Source organism: Larimichthys crocea, chromosome XVII (genome assembly GCF_000972845.2).
Source record: "Larimichthys crocea isolate SSNF chromosome XVII, L_crocea_2.0, whole genome shotgun sequence".
Lineage (NCBI taxonomy): Eukaryota > Metazoa > Chordata > Actinopteri > Sciaenidae > Larimichthys > Larimichthys crocea.
The window spans coordinates 18,321,580-18,338,780 of record NC_040027.1 but is presented as its reverse complement, the minus strand read 5'-3'; the positions used below and the strand labels follow the sequence as shown (position 1 = coordinate 18,338,780).

General features: G+C 39.4%; 2 protein-coding genes across 5 annotated transcripts; one reads left to right on the top strand and one right to left on the bottom strand.

The window, feature by feature from the left end:
• Nucleotides 1-1,363: 1,363 nt before the first annotated feature.
• Nucleotides 1,364-12,339, top strand: LOC104918451 (neurogenic locus notch homolog protein 1). Of its 4 annotated transcripts, none has more exons than XM_027290442.1 (23): nucleotides 1,364-1,473; nucleotides 2,360-2,499; nucleotides 2,587-2,761; nucleotides 2,849-3,022; nucleotides 3,327-3,452; nucleotides 3,589-3,729; nucleotides 3,998-4,123; nucleotides 4,445-4,477; nucleotides 4,901-5,023; nucleotides 5,236-5,358; nucleotides 5,516-5,638; nucleotides 6,375-6,497; nucleotides 6,799-6,921; nucleotides 7,784-7,909; nucleotides 8,521-8,649; nucleotides 8,779-8,871; nucleotides 8,990-9,085; nucleotides 9,194-9,289; nucleotides 9,510-9,605; nucleotides 10,415-10,516; nucleotides 10,619-10,724; nucleotides 10,863-10,979; nucleotides 11,475-12,339. In XM_027290442.1, the coding sequence occupies exons 2-23, from the start codon at nucleotides 2,371-2,373 to the stop codon at nucleotides 11,551-11,553; spliced, it is 2,559 nt and encodes an 852-aa protein (XP_027146243.1). In that variant the 5' UTR covers nucleotides 1,364-1,473; nucleotides 2,360-2,370; the 3' UTR covers nucleotides 11,554-12,339. The 4 variants fall into 4 exon arrangements, with proteins under 4 accessions (XP_027146243.1, XP_010728522.2, XP_027146242.1 ...); XM_010730220.3 differs by having other exon boundaries at nucleotides 1,370-1,492; nucleotides 2,593-2,761; XM_027290441.1 differs by having other exon boundaries at nucleotides 1,370-1,492.
• Nucleotides 11,732-16,502, bottom strand: LOC104918450 (cytochrome P450 2J6). The gene is made up of 9 exons (XM_010730219.3): nucleotides 16,192-16,502; nucleotides 15,904-16,066; nucleotides 15,132-15,281; nucleotides 14,882-15,042; nucleotides 14,461-14,637; nucleotides 13,935-14,076; nucleotides 13,375-13,562; nucleotides 13,157-13,298; nucleotides 11,732-12,873 (listed from the first exon to the last, which is right to left on the bottom strand). Exons 1-9 carry the CDS (start codon nucleotides 16,393-16,395, stop codon nucleotides 12,698-12,700), a joined length of 1,503 nt encoding a protein of 500 aa, XP_010728521.3. The 5' UTR covers nucleotides 16,396-16,502; the 3' UTR covers nucleotides 11,732-12,697.
• Between the last annotated feature and the right edge of the window lie 699 nt (nucleotides 16,503-17,201).

Below are 17,201 nucleotides of genomic sequence, written 5' to 3'. Positions count from 1 at the left end.
TTTACACTTGGGGTTGGTTTGCTGTCACTTTAGTGACCTCTAATGAAGATGATTAGGGTCGTCTCTCTGGACGAGCATCCTGCAAATGCCAAAAATTTAATGTACTTTTTGGCAAACATTTATACAAGCTGGGTTCTACTGTATGTCAGACAAGAAACAGGGAACGGGAATGGTAATACTAACACCTTCACTCACCAGCTACTGTTTAGTTACTGTTGAACATAACATAGCAGAGGATTTCCTCCAGTTAACTGAACACAAAAAGGTGAAATTTAGTTTTATTTAACCAGGTTTGTTACATTGAGGTTGTAGACTCAGATAATAGTACTAAAAGTAGGAAAATATCAGACAGTAGAGTTTACAATAGACTTGAATATTTCCAGAGATATCAGATTATTATTTTACAGACTATTCCAACTAGCTGCTAGAGAAGACTACTGTGAAATAAATTGCAATAAATATAGAGATATGACTACTATATTTAAGTATGTTTGAAGTATATTTACTCAAGTACTGCATGTAATACAATTTCCAGGTACTTTACATTTACGTTTTTTTACATCACTACTCTCATCTGACACCTTTAGTTACTTGTCACTTCGTATATTCAGATTGATATGTTCCCTTGAAATTCTGCTCAGCAGCACAGTAAAAATAAGCCCAACCTTTACCAGCTGCAACATTAAAGTAACGTACATAAATAACAATACTGAAATGTACTTTAAGTATATTTTGATGTGCATACTTTTGCAGCCCTGCTTTTTTTAAGGAAAACTTTGAACTCATGACTATAACTTGTAACATTTCTACACTGTGGTATTGCTAATTTTACCTAAGTAAACGCTCTAACAAGATATTTATATATTCATTTAGTTATAAAATGACAACACAAAGACCCCCATGGTTCATTTCAATTATTTACATAAGTGCTACAGAGGTACAGTGAATGCATCTTCACACATCTACTGTTGTCCAGTCACAAAGCAAAGTGGCAGTGAAGTTAGGGTCAGAACTTAAGGTTACTGACCTTAATGAGAAGTCACCTGCTGCCATCATGTGGTCTTTACTATCTTTAACGAGAAGTTGTGTGGTAGGGATCGCTTGTTTTACACCTCTCAGTTTATTTCTTCTTTTAATAAACTCTCTAGTGACGTCTCTGTGACCTCCCATGATCCCTGGCCGAGCCCTCCTGACTGGTTTATGACCTTCATGTCAGGGTTCAGAGCTGGGGCATCTTGCAGCAGCCTGCAGGGCCTTTCTGCTGTTCCTCTCCAGCGGTGGTTTGGGATTTGTGGAATGGGAAGTGCAGATTTCTTGGACAGGATGTGGTCTCCCTGCTGTAGTATACATCCCCCCCCCCATACTGACACAGAGCTCACTTGCGGCTGCACGAGTCCACATCTGGAGAAGAGAGGAAGCCCGTTTTGACATCTGGATAACTCGCCGTGTCCGTCTACCTCCCGGTTTATACGTGTGAGTAGATCTAACCCGGGTAAATCCGCTGAAACGAGTTAGTTACACTTTAACTCAGCGTGTGTATCGCATCATTACATAAGTTAGTCTCACGGCAGCCTGTGTGGTTTTCAGAGTTTCTTGTCGCAAAAAAAAACAAAAACAAAACTCCTTTAATGGATTAACTTCATAGATTAACTTCACATAAAATTCAAATGACTTTATTTTTATGTAGTTGGATTGCAGCTGCTCCAGCTGCTGTAAGTCTCTTTTGTTCTGTGCAGACAGCCCAGGGGGGTTGATGGTAACTTAATAACAGGGTGCTCTTACCCCTGTGTTGTTTAGCTTGCCTAAACATGCACTGTATGTCTGCTGAGACTGCTGCACACAATTCATGCACCCTGAGTCTGATTTCACTAGAAACTCATTCACCTTTACAGAAATTCTCATGTTTGATTTGATTTGATTTGATTTGATTTAGCACATAATTAATTACATTATCCATAAAAGATAAAACAAACAAGAAAAAGAAAAAACTCAAAAACAAACGAACAGCAAAAGGATATTATGCACAGCGGACATGCAAGGAGGTCCGAAAAAACCCTCAAGGGGCTTGTCAAGAGAACCTCCTGAAACAATTACAGGGTATGAATAAGAATGCAAGCTACTGTATTATACAGGGCATACACAACTAAGGACAGCTTCAAAAAAATAAAAAATAAAACACAGCTGAACACATAGATCCAGGATATACACACATCAAGGTGTTATAAAAATTAAAACGGAACATTCAGTTCTTGATTACACAACATACGTTTAACAGATTTTTTAAAAGCTGTTCATTTTAAGCATTATTAAACCTGCTTATAGCTGATGGCTCCAACACAAACCCTCCCTCTCTTCACAGAGATTCAGGTGATGACTCACCTCTGGACTCTGCTGTCAGCCCTGCTGCTGGTTATGTCCGTGGCTGAACCTCTGAACAGCCTCGAGGAAAATGAAAATGAAGTCCTGAAACATGCAGAGGGGGAGCTCACAAAAAGCCAGGCAAGCGAGCAAGGAAATCCTCCATTTTAGATGTATATATATTGGATGCGATGGCTTGAATTTAACTCCTGGTTTCTTCTGTTGTACACTCAGGTGATCGAGAATGCCATCAGAAACCTCACTGAAACTACACCAAGTCAATCACTGACCCACACGCCGACCCAAACACCAACTCTAACACCAACCCAAGCACTGACCCTAACACCGACCCTAACACCGACCCAAGCACTGACCCAAGCACCGACCCAAACACCTACCACACGTGAGTGTTTTTGACTTTTGCTGCATTTCTCTTTTGACTTGCCCATCAGTTTCTACTCAAATTTACCCTTTATTATTTTTACATCAGCAACTTCTGTGACCACACTTTCCCCGAGCTCCACTGTTGCTCCTCGGTGTCCAGGAAACCAGGTAATGCTGGAGAACGGTACAGGCTGTGCCTGTCCATCTGGCATGGTCATTGTTGATGACAACTGTACCTGCCCTCTGGGCTTCACTCTGGAGACAGCTGCAGGGTGTAAAGGTGAGAAGGAGCAGAGTCAGTGCTTCATTGGAGGTGCTGTGTATAACACTGGAACATCAGTAAATCAGTGCTGCATTCAATAAGTGGAATAAATCTACTATTTACAGCAGTTAGAGTTTGGCAGGACAACGTAGCATGACTAGTTTAGAAAAAGGCTACTACTTTAACAATGATGCATTTGATATTTCAAAGCCAGATTAAATATTATCCATCAATACACCACACATTGACAGCAGGACCTGTTTTCTTTGCTTGTTTACATACAGTGATGACAGAAGCGTATTATCTTCTCTCTACTCGACAGATGTTAATGAATGTGAGCAAGATGGGTCGGGACCATGTGGTCTCCATGCCAGCTGCACCAATATCCCCGGCTCTTACTCATGTAGCTGTCTCCGTGGTTACCTGATGGGCGCTGGAGGGTGCCAGGGTTCGTCAGCATCTGTGTGTGTGAGAGAGGATGTGCAGTATGTGTGTGAGAGGATGTTGGAAGAAGATTTTTTTGCTGCATTTAGCCTATGTAATACGGTCATAATGCATGTATGCCTTTTTTTTTTTTTTTACAGATGTTGATGAGTGTGCTCTGGCTGCAGTGACGGGCCTACAGGCCTGTCAGGGTGATGCCGAATGCAAGAACACCCATGGCTCCTTCACTTGCTCGTGCCCTTCAGGATATGTAATGGCTCTAAATGGAAAAAACTGTATAGGTGAGGCTCACATGTGGTATGTGGCATGTGTATGTACAGCATTTTTCTTACAAGGGTAAGAATGAGGAGTCCCTAAGGACTCTTTTACAAGATGCGAGGGTGTTGTTAATCTTTCAAACAACATTCCCACCTACATATAAACAAATAATAATAAATAAAGTAGCAAAATGTAATGTGAAAAAACACATTTATGGCAAAACTCTAGCTGTTACAAGGCTGTCAAATTAAAAACTTCCTGTTAATAGTCCTTGGTTTCTCTCCTCTGTAGATGTGGACGAGTGCAGCTTCGAAGAGCTGTGTCGCCGTGAGCTGGGAAATGTGTGTGTGAACACTCCTGGCAGCTTTGTGTGCCAGTGTCAGCCAGGCTTCAGAGCACAGGCCCCCGCCTGTGTTGGTGAGTCTGACGTTAAGCTTCGCCACAGCTGGAAGAGACAGATTTGATCTGGTATTGTGAATTTCCTCATATTTCGCTTGGGTTGCCTCAGACTTAATAACCTCTGCTGACTGGAAGTAAGGCTTTGCAGGAATAGAGAACCTAAATCTGCTGCTTTGCTGCTTTGTTACTCTTTCACTTTTGTTTCGCAGTCCCCTTCTCTCTTCTTTCACCTTTCATTTAATAACTAATATCCTCTCTTGTCCTATGAAATATTCCAAATACTTTATTTGCTTTCTCCCTTCTGTTTTCTCTGTGACTCTTCTGCACTTCTGGTCTCAGGTCCTGTGTGTCCAGACTACAACGTGTGTCAAGGTATGATGTGCTGTCCATGCTTCTGCTTCTTGCTTTAAAGGGTTAATTGCCAGGGTAACAGCCAAATCATAAGCAAGGTTTGCTGTTTGAAAAAGATCATCTTTTTCCCAATTTCAAAACTGCTTCAGCAAAGTAATAGATGTGAAATTAGACAAAGGGAAGCTTTCCATGGTGTTGCAGGGACAAAAAATTAGTTGACTTATGTCTAATAAGGACTGGAAATGGAAATTATTTATCAACTCTGCTGTTTGCTGTCAAATGAGTTGGATGCATTGCACAAATAACAGTTGCTGTTTAATCAGAAATAAAACATTTTCCAAATGAATGTCTCTAATCTTATGCCACTCATGCAATAAGTTAATAGAAAGTTCTGTTGTTGAATGGATGTAGCATTTTCTTTCTCTGTCCTCGTCTCTGTCCCAGATGTGGATGAATGCGCAGAGAGTCCTGCAGTTTGTGATGGTCAGGGTGTGTGTGAGAACACGCTTGGGAGCTACAAGTGTGTTTGTCGACCAGGTTACCGGGGAAACGGCACACACTGCGAAGGTAAGCAATTAGTGCTGACGTCCCTCCATGGAAAACTCTCTTTCCTGTAGACAGGGTCATCTTCCTTGTGTGCGCGTGTTTTAATGCTTGCTGTTATGCCTTCCATAAAAATTACCCAAGTGGTATAATAATGTTTATTGAATGGAAATGAACTGAGTTTTAAATCTGTTTTTTTTTTAAGAAATGTCTTATCACTCTTTATCTCTTCCCAGATGAGAATGAGTGTGCGTCAGGCGTTCATCGGTGTGACACCAACGCTCGTTGTGGCAACATCATTGGCTCTTATTTCTGCCAGTGCTATCAGGGCTTCAACGGAGATGGACACTCTTGTTTTGGTGGGTAAGCAGTATGTAGGTTTTTCTCATGTGCCTGCCACATGTGGTGCTCATTATCACTAAGTGCCCACCCGTGTCAATACTTGCGTGTGCCAGGAGTACTTAGGCACGCAACCCTCAGCAGACACCAGTCCTTCATGATTATTCTTGTTCACAGATGTTGATGAATGTGCTGTCAACAATGGCCACTGTGAACACAACTGCTCCAATGAACTGGGAGCCTACAGTTGCCAGTGTGCCTCAGGCTACCAACTAATCCAGGATGGACACAACTGTACAGGTAAAACAAGATTTAGGAGCCCACACCAACTGCAAACATGAGTTTTCCTGGGTTTTTGCTGAAGGCTGTTTAAACTACTAAATAACTACTATACATAGCATGTGTTGTTAGTTGATGTGAGTTAGTTGAGAAGAGTCACTAATATTCTTTAACTTAACATAGCTTTGGAGAAAGACTGGAATCCACTAGCCTGGCTCTAATGTAATAAAACATCTTAAAGCTAAGCTAAACTAAATTAACATACAGGCATATGAACTGTTTCTTGATCTGATCTTCTCAAGCTTCCCAAAATATGGAACTATTCCTTTAAAGCATCTTTAACAGACGTGAACATACATGTGAACAAATGAATGTCTCCGATATCAGAAGAAAACAATTTAATATGCTTGTTAGACTTAAAGATTTTAGATGTGATAGAATTTACAAACTTAACATAATTGACTCTGTTTCCGCTCACAAAATAAAGCTGTAATATGCAATTTGTACCAAGGTTCCAAGTATCCTGCAGCTACTCAATAGAGGGCATCAAAGTACCTGTATATCATCCCCAATAATCCACTTTTGTTTCCCTTGATCCAAAGAAACAGCCTCTTGTTAACTTGCTCTCTGTTTCAAACTCCACTCACCTAGCCCTCCAAGCTTGTTCAAACAAGTGCTGAAATGAATTTCAAACAGTGTCTGACTAAAATCTAAATGAGCCCTTAAAAGAGTCAACTAAATGTCTCTGATCCCACAGATGTGGATGAGTGTGTGGCACTGAATGGGACCTGTGAGCACATTTGCATCAACACTCAGGGATCTTTCCAGTGCTCCTGCAGGCCTGGCTACCAGCTGCACATTGATGGCCACACCTGTGTGGGTCAGTCACTCCCTGCCACTCTTTCACTTCTCACTGCTGTTTACTTGCTCATTTCAGTCATTTAAACAAGATGGTTTACCTTCATACTACAGAGACGAACACTGGCGTGAATATGTTATCTCACTTTCTCATTTTGTGCGCGTGCATCTTTTCTGCCTGGACATATAAGTGGATGTAGAGCACATTTTGGATAAAAGATTGGTGATATGAGAAAGCCAGACTCAGTTAGGAATCTTCCATGCAGCAGAGATAGTCCAAAAAATATGTTAAGTTTGTGTGTCTTGTGTTTGTATGTGCTCAGACATTGATGAATGTAAACTGCAGAATGGTGGCTGCTCTCACACGTGCAGCAACTCTCCAGGAGGACACACTTGCCACTGCCCTCCTCCTCTGCTGCTAGACACAGACAACCTCACCTGCAGCAGTAAGTCTCTAAATTGTTGAAAACATCATTATTTTAGGTTATTGATCTTATGGCTAATTTTTTTGTTTTCCACAATCTTGCTGTAGTCCAGATACGGCTAGATATTTTAAAAAGTCCCACATATAGCACTCTTTTAACACAGAATAGACATAGATAATAGACGATATTTTATACTTTGAAACTTTACTTAGTTACTTTGGGGACTTCTAAGAGCAATACATATACAGTGTTGTTTTATATTTACATTTTAAAACTTCTAATCCAATATTCCAGTCCAGTCCAATATTTTGACACTTCATTTCCCCTAGAATAGGGCTTAGTTAGGACCTAGTTGCCTAATTTCCACTCTAATCAACTAAAATTGATTTTAAATGTGTGCACAATCTCCCCACAGCTATACTTTGTCCATATGTCACAGAAACAAATAAGAACAGATTAGCCACTAGGGGTTCAGCAAATGTAATCTTTTTCAGTAAAAGGAATTCCTTTTCTGAAATAGCTTTCCAACAGCAACATGCACACGGAAATACACACTCTACACAAGTCTATACAGCTACTGTATATAGCCATGAACTAAGGAATATACATACATGCAAACACACACATATACATATGTAAAATTATTCTAATGTGATCAGTGTCAGTATCTATTATTCACTTCATGTTCTGATGATGTGTTATAACCTTTTTAAACAGAATATGAACCTTGGCAAGAAATCCTATATGCAAAACATCTGTATGTCTCATAACATATCATGATATACACTATGAATACAATGCCTGTTACAACTTTGCGGCTGGAATTAGTTTTGTAAATACAATGCAAATACAAATTAAAATAATTAAATTTTCATCTGAACAGATATTACATCGTGCAAGCTTAGAAATGGTGGTTGTGATCACGTATGTACCGTGCGGGCTGATGGCCAGGTCCAGTGTAATTGTCAAGCAGGCTGGGAGTTGGGCAAGGACCTGAGGAGCTGCGTGGGTGAGACTTCATTTTCACTCCTGAAACTGCCTCTGCAAAGATTTGACCTGGAAATTAAGCTGTTTATTTATACTTTTACATTATATTTATGTTTTATATATAAAGACATTTTGGGAGCAGCTGTGTTGTGTTATTTAATATGTAATGACACAACAGCAAAGTCTGATTGACATTAATCTTAATACATATGATTTAAAAGAAATCAATTAAATCCCTTCAAACTTCACCATCTGTGAAAACAACTATATAAAGGTACCACAAGCATCGTTTTGTACACATTTGTAGTTTTTCACATCAAAACAGTAGAGAGCTGGAAAAGTCTAAATGGTTGCTGTCAATTTCTCATTCATGTTCCACTCGCCAGACTCAAGGTAGTCATAAAAAGAAATCACATCAGCTGGAAAATAGTACAGAAATGTGATAGGCTGTTAACGGCTAATGACTCAGCTGAATGGATCGACTGTGGCTAAAAGTTTCTTCAGTGATAAGCTGCACGCAGCCAACTTTCTCTGTTTGCTAGCCAAAGAGGAAATGAACAGACTGTCTTATGGATTGTTTTGCTGTTTTGAAAAGACCGTCTGTTTAACTGTCCCACTGTCGTTTGTTATAAGATATGAATGAGTGCAAGGACTTCACAAACGGAGGCTGTGAGCAGCTCTGTGTGAATCATCCTGGAGGCTTCAACTGCACCTGCAGGAAAGGGTATACAGTACGAACCGATGACCTCACCAAGTGCCAGCGTGAGTCAAATATGAAACGTCTAAAAAGTCGATCATGATGAGCAGTATTAGAAATATCAACCACTTTACTCTGGTTTTCAAAAGTGGTTAAAATATGGAAAATATACTTATTTATCTTTGCCTTTCCAGCTGTGTGTGACCCTCCCTGCCACAACTATGGTGTGTGTGTGGCCCCAAACACCTGTGACTGTCCTCCAGGCTATCCTGGACTAGGCTGCTCAGGTACCTGGACTGTACATGGATAACATACTGTATAGGGAACCATTAATCACAGTTATATAGATACAACTGAATCAAGAAAAGTGGATGTAATGAAATAAATGTTGGTTGTGTATTTCAGCCATGTGCTCCCCGCCATGTGCCCACGGAGGTACCTGTATGCGCTGGAACAAGTGTCTGTGTCCTCCTGGCTGGACTGGACCAGGCTGCCACACAGGTACATCACTTGTGACATGGACTTGCACTCTGCAGTCTTACTTTGTGTTCACTAACTGCTCTTATGTTCTTTATTTCTCAACTGTCTCTTTCCCTGTGTCTCTCTCAGCGGTGTGTGAGTTGCCCTGTGCTAACGGTGGCCGCTGTGTGGGGCCTGATACATGTCAGTGTCCGTCTGACTACATCGGCCCCCAGTGCCTCTTGCGTGAGTAACAAAACCACCAGCACATCTGGCATCAGTTACATGCTGTAGGGTAGACTAGACTACCTCCCTGCCTCCATGCTGGAAAGCAACACTACCTTGCAAAATATGGATTGCAACATAATGGAAAAAAACAAAATCTAAAATTCTGATGTTTAGATTACCATATTACTTCCAAGTGTAATTTTCTGGCATACATGTGCCTCTATCGCGTGTTTTGCAGCCCTGTGCACTCCTGCCTGTCAAAACGGGGGAAGATGTGTGGATGTCAACAAATGCATATGTGTTGATGGATGGAAAGGAGCTCGATGCCAAATAGGTGAGACTGCACTCCCTGTAGTCAGCATACATGTTGCACAGAGGAATCATGTTGCAACATAGTACTATACTACATTTACTACTTATGTATACTTTGAAGTAAACAACTGAAACAATCTGAAAGATGAAAAATGAATTGTGACCAGTTTTGATAATCAGTAAATCATTAATAAATAAATCTATGTGAAGATTTTGCTATTTTCTTCTTGTCTTATACTGTAAGTGTAATTTTCTGGCATACACGTGCCTCCATCGTGTGTGTGTGTGCGCCTGTTTTGCAGCCCTGTGCACTCCTGCCTGTCAGATGAAATATCATTTAATTTATTATTGCTGTCTGAATAAAATAAGCATTTTGAAGAAGTCATATTTGGTTCCAAGAACTTGTGACCGACATTTTAAAACAAACGTTTGACATTTTATAGACAAAACAATTAATCGATAAGTTGAGTTTCATTTACTATTTTTGCCTCTTACATTGTTTGGGAACAAATTCAGCACTTCAAAGTAAACAAGTAAGTCTTACTATCTTGCAGAAATTTAGCAGAAGTAGGGAACAATTCTAGAAACTTTTAATTTGGAGATGATTTATTATTGAGAATCATATTGCTGCTGAAGTGTATGCAGTTCTCCAGGCAGCCAGTCAGTGGAGCTGTGTACGAATTCTGGAGCAGCACCAGTGCTGCAATGTTTGTTGATCTTCCTCAAAGCTGGTGGATTTACTGCCTACTTTGTACTTTTATACAAAGGTTCAAAATCAGAGATCAGCAGTATTGAGTTACATTCCTGACCTCTCTTTTCTGTCTCCCTCAGAGCCTGTTCAGTGTCAGAAACCTTGTAAGAACGGAGGAGTGTGCGTGGGCCTCAACAGGTGCCGTTGTGCAAAAGGATTTACTGGAAATATCTGTGAAACAGGTTGGTCTGTGTGCGCTCATGTGTGTGTGTGTGTGCGTGGGTGTAAAAGCATTCTTTGCCTTCACTTTGCATTAAGACTCTTGATGTGTCTTGTGTCTACAGCGGTTACCACCCCTTGTGTGCCACCATGTCAACACGGGGCCACCTGCAGTCCTCACAACACCTGTACCTGTCCAGAGGGGACTGCGGGCCTGCGTTGTGAGAGACTGTAAGTATGAAGATCAACAAGTACAGACTCAGCCTGCTCATTACTACACATTATAATGCATTAAATAAATAGTGTACATTTAAAGACGAATTAAAATTATTCTCATGGTTTCCCTGTTTGTGTTTTTGTGTGTCTTAGGACGTGCCCTGTGGTCACCACGGTGGTCAGCATGGCTCGAGCTGTAAGAAAGGCATTCAGGGAGAGTTATATGGACCGTTGTGGACCCTTGGGAGTTCAGCTTTGCACTAAATACAGGTTACATGTTTTCTTATTGCATCCTCTACATCTGGATTGTATGAATGAGGCATCTAGCTGTGTACTTGCTGCATTGTAACCTCTTCGCCTCAACCTCTCCTTCAGTGAGCATGAAGCAGAAAATACAATGCCTGCAAAACATGTGAAAATGCAAAAGGCCCCATCTAGAGCCAGTGTTTAGTTTGTCTGTTCTGGGCTACTGTAGGAGCATTTTGGTTCAACATGGCAGACTCTGTGAAAGAGGACCGCGTCTTTTAAGTAGCTTATCTGCTTATCTGTTTATCACAGCAACTATGTGTGATTGTTTATCAATCTGTACTAACTTACTTAGATTAAACATGCCATAAAAGTATAAATAGTTATTCAGTTTCATAATAAAACACTATGGCATAAACAAATTACATGTGTGTTGGAGTAGCATTTGTGGAATGTAATTTTAATAATTAAAATAATTATAATAAGCTGTGTATGCGTGCTTTGTGCTTGTGTTTCCAGAATAAACCAGGCACGCGTGTACCTGCAGGCCTACAGGGTGGGCTACAAAATCCAGTGTCCGGAGAGGAAGGGAAGATGAATGGTGTTTGTCATGAGGAAAAATCACCCAACAGACAGCATTACAAGGAAACATACAATAACTGAAATGAGATGAGATGTAAGATGTAAAATTATATTGTAAGTGAGTTAGTAAGGTGTTGTTGTTTCACCCATCAAAGAAGCCTCTCTGTTGAAATATAAAAGAGGACATGACTGTATCATAAAGGCTGTTTATTTGATCTGTGACATAATGTATGACAATTATCTTCGAATAGAAACAATTGCTTCATGTTTGTCGTGATTATGTATGGCAGTTGAGTTATTAAATGTTACATTTTTTTGTCTTTTTGTACAGTACAGTTTTGTCACAGTCTGTTAACTGTTCTCAATGATTGTCTAATAATATAATAACTGTCAGTGTAAGGTACTACTGTAAGAGTCCACTTCAAAGTTTCCGAAAAAGAGACACAAACGTTTGATATCTTGGATTTTAAATTGAAATTACCATGTTAAAGACAGGACAAAGCTTATATCATCGTCTCACTACACAATCGTCTTTCTTTATCTACTTGTATTACTTGCAGCTTGTATTGACATAACAGAATTGCAGGGTGTAACTGTGTATCATATTCTTACTGTTTTACAGTCCGGATATTGCCGTCTTTTCCTGCACACAGATGTCCATGACCTTGTTATCTATCAATGGATGTTTGTATGTCAGCATGATTCTGCAAAAATGCAATTATACGACCTTGGTTTTCATGAAATAGATCATGTACTGTTGCAAAAACTTGTTGGACTAGTGAGTAACATAATCTGGCTGTTATGTCTTGAGTCTTGTCTTTCGATCACAAGTTATCATACAAACTGTAACTGTTCGTATTTACAACACAGGTATTACACGCTAAAGCTGAATTGCAAAAATACAAATTTCTACACAATGTTGCTTTAAGGTAAGCAGGAGGCAAAGAATGATTTACAAAAATATCATAACCTAATCATGATTTGGGGCCTGCTTGGAACACAAAACCAATCAAAACAAAAAACTGCAAAGAAACTTTTTCAACAGTTTTAAAGCCTGAAAAGAGATGGGGTGGGGTCTTCAGTGGGGCCAAGCAAAATATTAGTTTGATTCCTTAACCCCAGAAACAACAGAAAAAGTGGGGACAACAGGAAAAGGGGTATTAGCGTGAAGTTGCACACAATTCATATGGCTCTGGTGCCAGAGTGACACCAAAGCGGTAGTCCATCACAGGTTTCACCCCAGGAGGCATTGAGAAGGTGAACTGCTGCATAAAGGACGTGAAGAAGAGGAAGAGCTCCATTTTGGCCAGGCTTTCCCCAAGACAGACCCGCTTACCTGAGACAAAAAAACAAACTGAAACAAACTGAACATTTCTTTAACAAATCATATTGGCTCATAGCTTTATTTAAGACAACAGTAGTATCCATTAGAAATCTTGTCTTGTAATTTAGGACTAGACAAAAGGTCTGCGGTTCACTATAATCATTAGTCAGACCATTCATAAAAGTATTCTCTGGGTCAATGTGCAATCCCCCTCCCAGTGTATTCTGGGACACGCTCCAGGGCTGTATAAACAGGTGAAAACAGTAATCAAACAAGACATTGTGTTGCTCCTCACCAGCAGAGAAAGGGATGAAAGCATTTGGCTTCACAAAGTTTCCATCCTTGTCAAGAAAGTGTCCTGGGTTGAAGATGTGGGGTGTCTCCCATTCGTCCTTGTCAAACAGCACTGAGGTCAAATTGGGAACTACTGCAACTCCCTGGTGATTGGAATCATAATTGTAATTTAGTGAGATGTAACATAGTGACATAAAAATTGCACATACAAGAACTGACCTTTGGGATTGTATAGCCTCTCAGCTCGATTTCCTTGTTGGTAATATGAGGTAGGCTAAGAGGAACTATGTTGCCTATCCTCTGGATTTCGTGGATGACAGCGTCAGTGTAGGGAAGGATTGCACGATCTTCCATGGACGGCTGTCTGGACTGTCCAATCACTCTGTCTATCTCAGCCTGTACCTTTTCTGTGCAACAGGAGGGGAACAAAAAAATGGGAAGAATATTTCATCAACAGTGCAAGGGCTAGTAAAAAGCTCCCTGTGTATATCTTAAGGAGAAGAGATGAAGAACAATCTAACACTGCCACATTAGTGAATAGATAGATCTGTTGACTTGCAATCCAGATGATATAGAGCATTTTTACAGGAAGATAGTTAGTTAGTTACTTAGGAATTGGATGATAATCATCCTTAGTAGTTAGTAGTAGTAGTTACATTGTGTATCTGGGTCAATGAAAATGGGAATTGGTGTTGATTTTTGCACCTACAAAATGAACACACATTGTTGGGTATGAGAATATGAACAAGGAGCTTCACTGGCTTGATCAGTTATCTTACCCTGGATCTCAGGGTACTTTGCCATATAGAGGAAAGCCCAGCGCAGGGTGGTGGATGTTGTCTCAGAGCCGGCCACAAACAGATCCAAGACACTCATAATCAGGCCTTCCTCATCAAAAGTGCTGCTTTCCTGCCCCTTAGTCTGAGAATACATACAAATACATAAGTTAGAATCTGTTAAGTTAAAATGACTCAAATAAGTAGGTCAGTATTATTACTGCCAAGAATATAATCTTTCATTGTGTTAATTTTAAATATAGGTTTCATTGGACCTTGTACATTCAAATCATTACAATGAACATAGGACTATGCTGTTGGAGATTAGGCCTTAAAAGATAGCACTGTAAGGCAGAGGCCATGGCAAAAGTGCATGTGAGGGCAGATAATGTCATGTCATGTCAGTATAGCAGCTAATAGTTCTAAAGGTGCAGAACAAGCAGATAATGGTGTTCAAAGGAACTGAACATAATAATATTCTGGTGCAACACAGCAAAAGCAGTACAAAGCTATATCTAGTACCACTCACATTCTGAATCTCATTTAGGTAGCAGTCGATGTAGTCTCTTGGGTCTGAGGAATCCCAGTTTTGTTTGTGTTGCTTTAGCTCTTCTTTAATGAAGTCCTTAACATATGTCCAGATATTCACTACTGTTTGATGTGGTCCTGGCAAACGTCTCATCAGCACAGGGAATGAGTTGTACAACTGCAGAGTAGAGCAGGTTGGAACAATAATGTATTACTTAAGGCATTTCAGCAAAAGAGTTTCTATTTGTCATGACCAATAACAAGTTTATATTGAAATCCCATTTACAAATGAGCTTTTGTGCATGTTACGCATTTTTCATTGAGAATAACTCTATAAATGATTAACTCTTTCATAATGAGTGATGTATTCCACAACAGTGACACAGCAATAAGATTTCAACAGTAGTTTTAAAATACCGTACTTGAACCCAAATGGAGCCTTCAATCTCAAGACTTTTGCCAAACAACTCCACCAGTCTCTTGAACTTCTCATCGCTGTATTCAAAGCGATGACCAAAAACCAGGAAGCAGATGATGTTAGAGACAACGTTGTTCATGATGAGGTGTGGACCGAATGGCTTACCTTCACAATTAAACAGAAAATTAGGTGTCGACTGTATATCTGTGATTTTTGTATCATTCTAAATGTGTCACTGTGCATTCACTATTCACCTTTAAAGCTCCTGAAGATGTTTGCACAGTGTGTAACTTCCTCCAAGATAACAGGTTCAAGTGACTTCTTTCCAAATCCAAAATATCTGAGGGTTGAAAGTGCAAAACGTCTCTGTTGCTTCCATATGTGCCCATTACTGAAAATTATACCTGATGGGAAAGACATCAAAAGTAGATAAAAAATGAAGTAGCTAGAAAACAGAAAACTGAATGAATAATATTTTACACATCAAGAGACAGTCTGTGTGCAAAATGTTTTTTTTATTGAATGTATATTTTGATACAATGTTTCTTTTCTTTACATTTTTTTCTCAAAAGCGGAAACGTTGCTGTTATTTTATTATGAATTATTAAAATATTTAATTTCGTAACGGCTAAGAAATTAATATATAAAAATAGATGTATTATAATGTGTGAAATATACAGGAATGCTAATATTACTTTTTAATTTCCCTTATTAATTCTATAATTGTATAAGTTAGTAAGATGTGGATCAAAAGAAGCAAACAGTGCAGATGAGAAACAACTCAGTAGAAAAAACATTATTTATATATTTTTCTATTTTTAAGGTATAGTAGTTCATAAGTAGGTCATAGAATCTCACTTATATGTTTTATTATATATTTATAGCAAAAGGTAAAATGTGATAAACTTAACAATATGGCATTGTGTAAAACATCATTCAACAATGCTTTCCTGTAAGAGCATCATAGGAGACACAGGACTGCGACAAGACAGGCTTTGTGTCTGTATGTGTGTTACATCCTCTCACCTAGTCCATAGGTTGTATCCTGCGTTATAGGGAGGTCTGGGCGGTCTGACAGGCCGTCTCCATGATTTACTAGACCTTCTTTAATAACCTTGAACTTGTTCAACACCACTATCCGCTTCTGGCCCAGTCGCAGACTGAAGACATCTCCGTATCTCCCTGCTAACTGTGAAAGTATTCGACAGAGGAGGCAGAGCATGATGTTTCATATAAAAAATTACAGAAAAGTAAATGCTATAAATTGACCTAATGCACTTTAATGGGACTTTTTTTTAAAATCTGTTGATCTACCTGTGTGAAAATTTCATGAGTCCTGTTGTGATCCAGAGTGAATATGCTGCCCACAATAGGGAATGACCAGGGTCCTGGAGGGAAGTTGGCCGGCCGACGGTTCTTAATATAATCTGCAGTGAGGATGAAAATGACCAGAAAAAGCAGCAGACCTTTGACATCCCAATCCATAAAGGATCCAAACACAGAAAAGACTGAATCCATTATGAAGGCAGAGACTTTGTCTAACTGAAGTCTGATTTCCTTGTTCCTCCTTTGAGGCAAAAGCAGAAATAACACACTCTCTCTCTCTGTGAGGGAGAGGCTTGGTGTTATCAGTTAACAGTTGCATACTGATAATACTTGAACCCTGAACCCTTACTAAATTCAGTCCAACACACATTAACTCGGACCAGCGTGAGATCAAGAAGTCCAATAGATGTCGAATCACAGCGTGACTTTATTTCATTTGTCGACATGAGAACATAATCTTAATGGTGATTTGGAGGGAAAATGTATTTGACTGTGATGTGTAACCGAATAAACAAACATAATAATCATATTACTTTGTAACATGAGTGTGAACAATAGCGTTTGAATTGTGTTTTTGAATCGTGTTATAAATGCAAAAACACAATAGGCTTTCATGTATGTGGCCTAGATTTGAGCTAAGATAGATGTTTTGTTTCTGTTAGAAAACACAAAACAACGTTCAAAAACAACAATAACAACAATAATAATAATAATAAAATCTTGTTGTCACTCTAACTCTAACTAATTGTAAATATATGCTTGTTATTGGTTTTGTGGCTGTGTAAATGTCAACTGTATATAGGCTGCAGTGGAGGCAGAAGGCATACTTAATGTTTGCTGGAAAATTACAGAAAATAGTTACAGCAAGGTAAAATTATTCACCATTTGTATTAATCTCTTAATAACTTTAGACAATAAAAATGGAGAGACTTTAGGATAGTACATACATGATAATACAGCCGCACAACAAGAGACAAAACTAAGAACTAAGAAACTAA

Excerpts from the sequence above, each read along its gene's own strand:
- LOC104918450 (XM_010730219.3), bottom strand. The coding sequence starts at position 16,395 with ATGGATTCAGTCTTTTCTGTGTTTGGATCCTTTATGGATTGGGATGTC. Across the intron at positions 15,282-15,903 it reads GGATACAACCTATGGACTAG|GTATAATTTTCAGTAATGGG; the intron begins GTGAGAGGATGT and ends CTTTCCCATCAG. Across the intron at positions 12,874-13,156 it reads TTTCATCCCTTTCTCTGCTG|GTAAGCGGGTCTGTCTTGGG; the intron begins GTGAGGAGCAAC and ends TTTTTGTCTCAG.
- LOC104918451 (XM_027290442.1), top strand. The coding sequence starts at position 2,371 with ATGACTCACCTCTGGACTCTGCTGTCAGCCCTGCTGCTGGTTATGTCC. Across the intron at positions 4,478-4,900 it reads AGACTACAACGTGTGTCAAG|ATGTGGATGAATGCGCAGAG; the intron begins GTATGATGTGCT and ends TCTCTGTCCCAG. Across the intron at positions 9,290-9,509 it reads CGGCCCCCAGTGCCTCTTGC|CCCTGTGCACTCCTGCCTGT; the intron begins GTGAGTAACAAA and ends CGTGTTTTGCAG.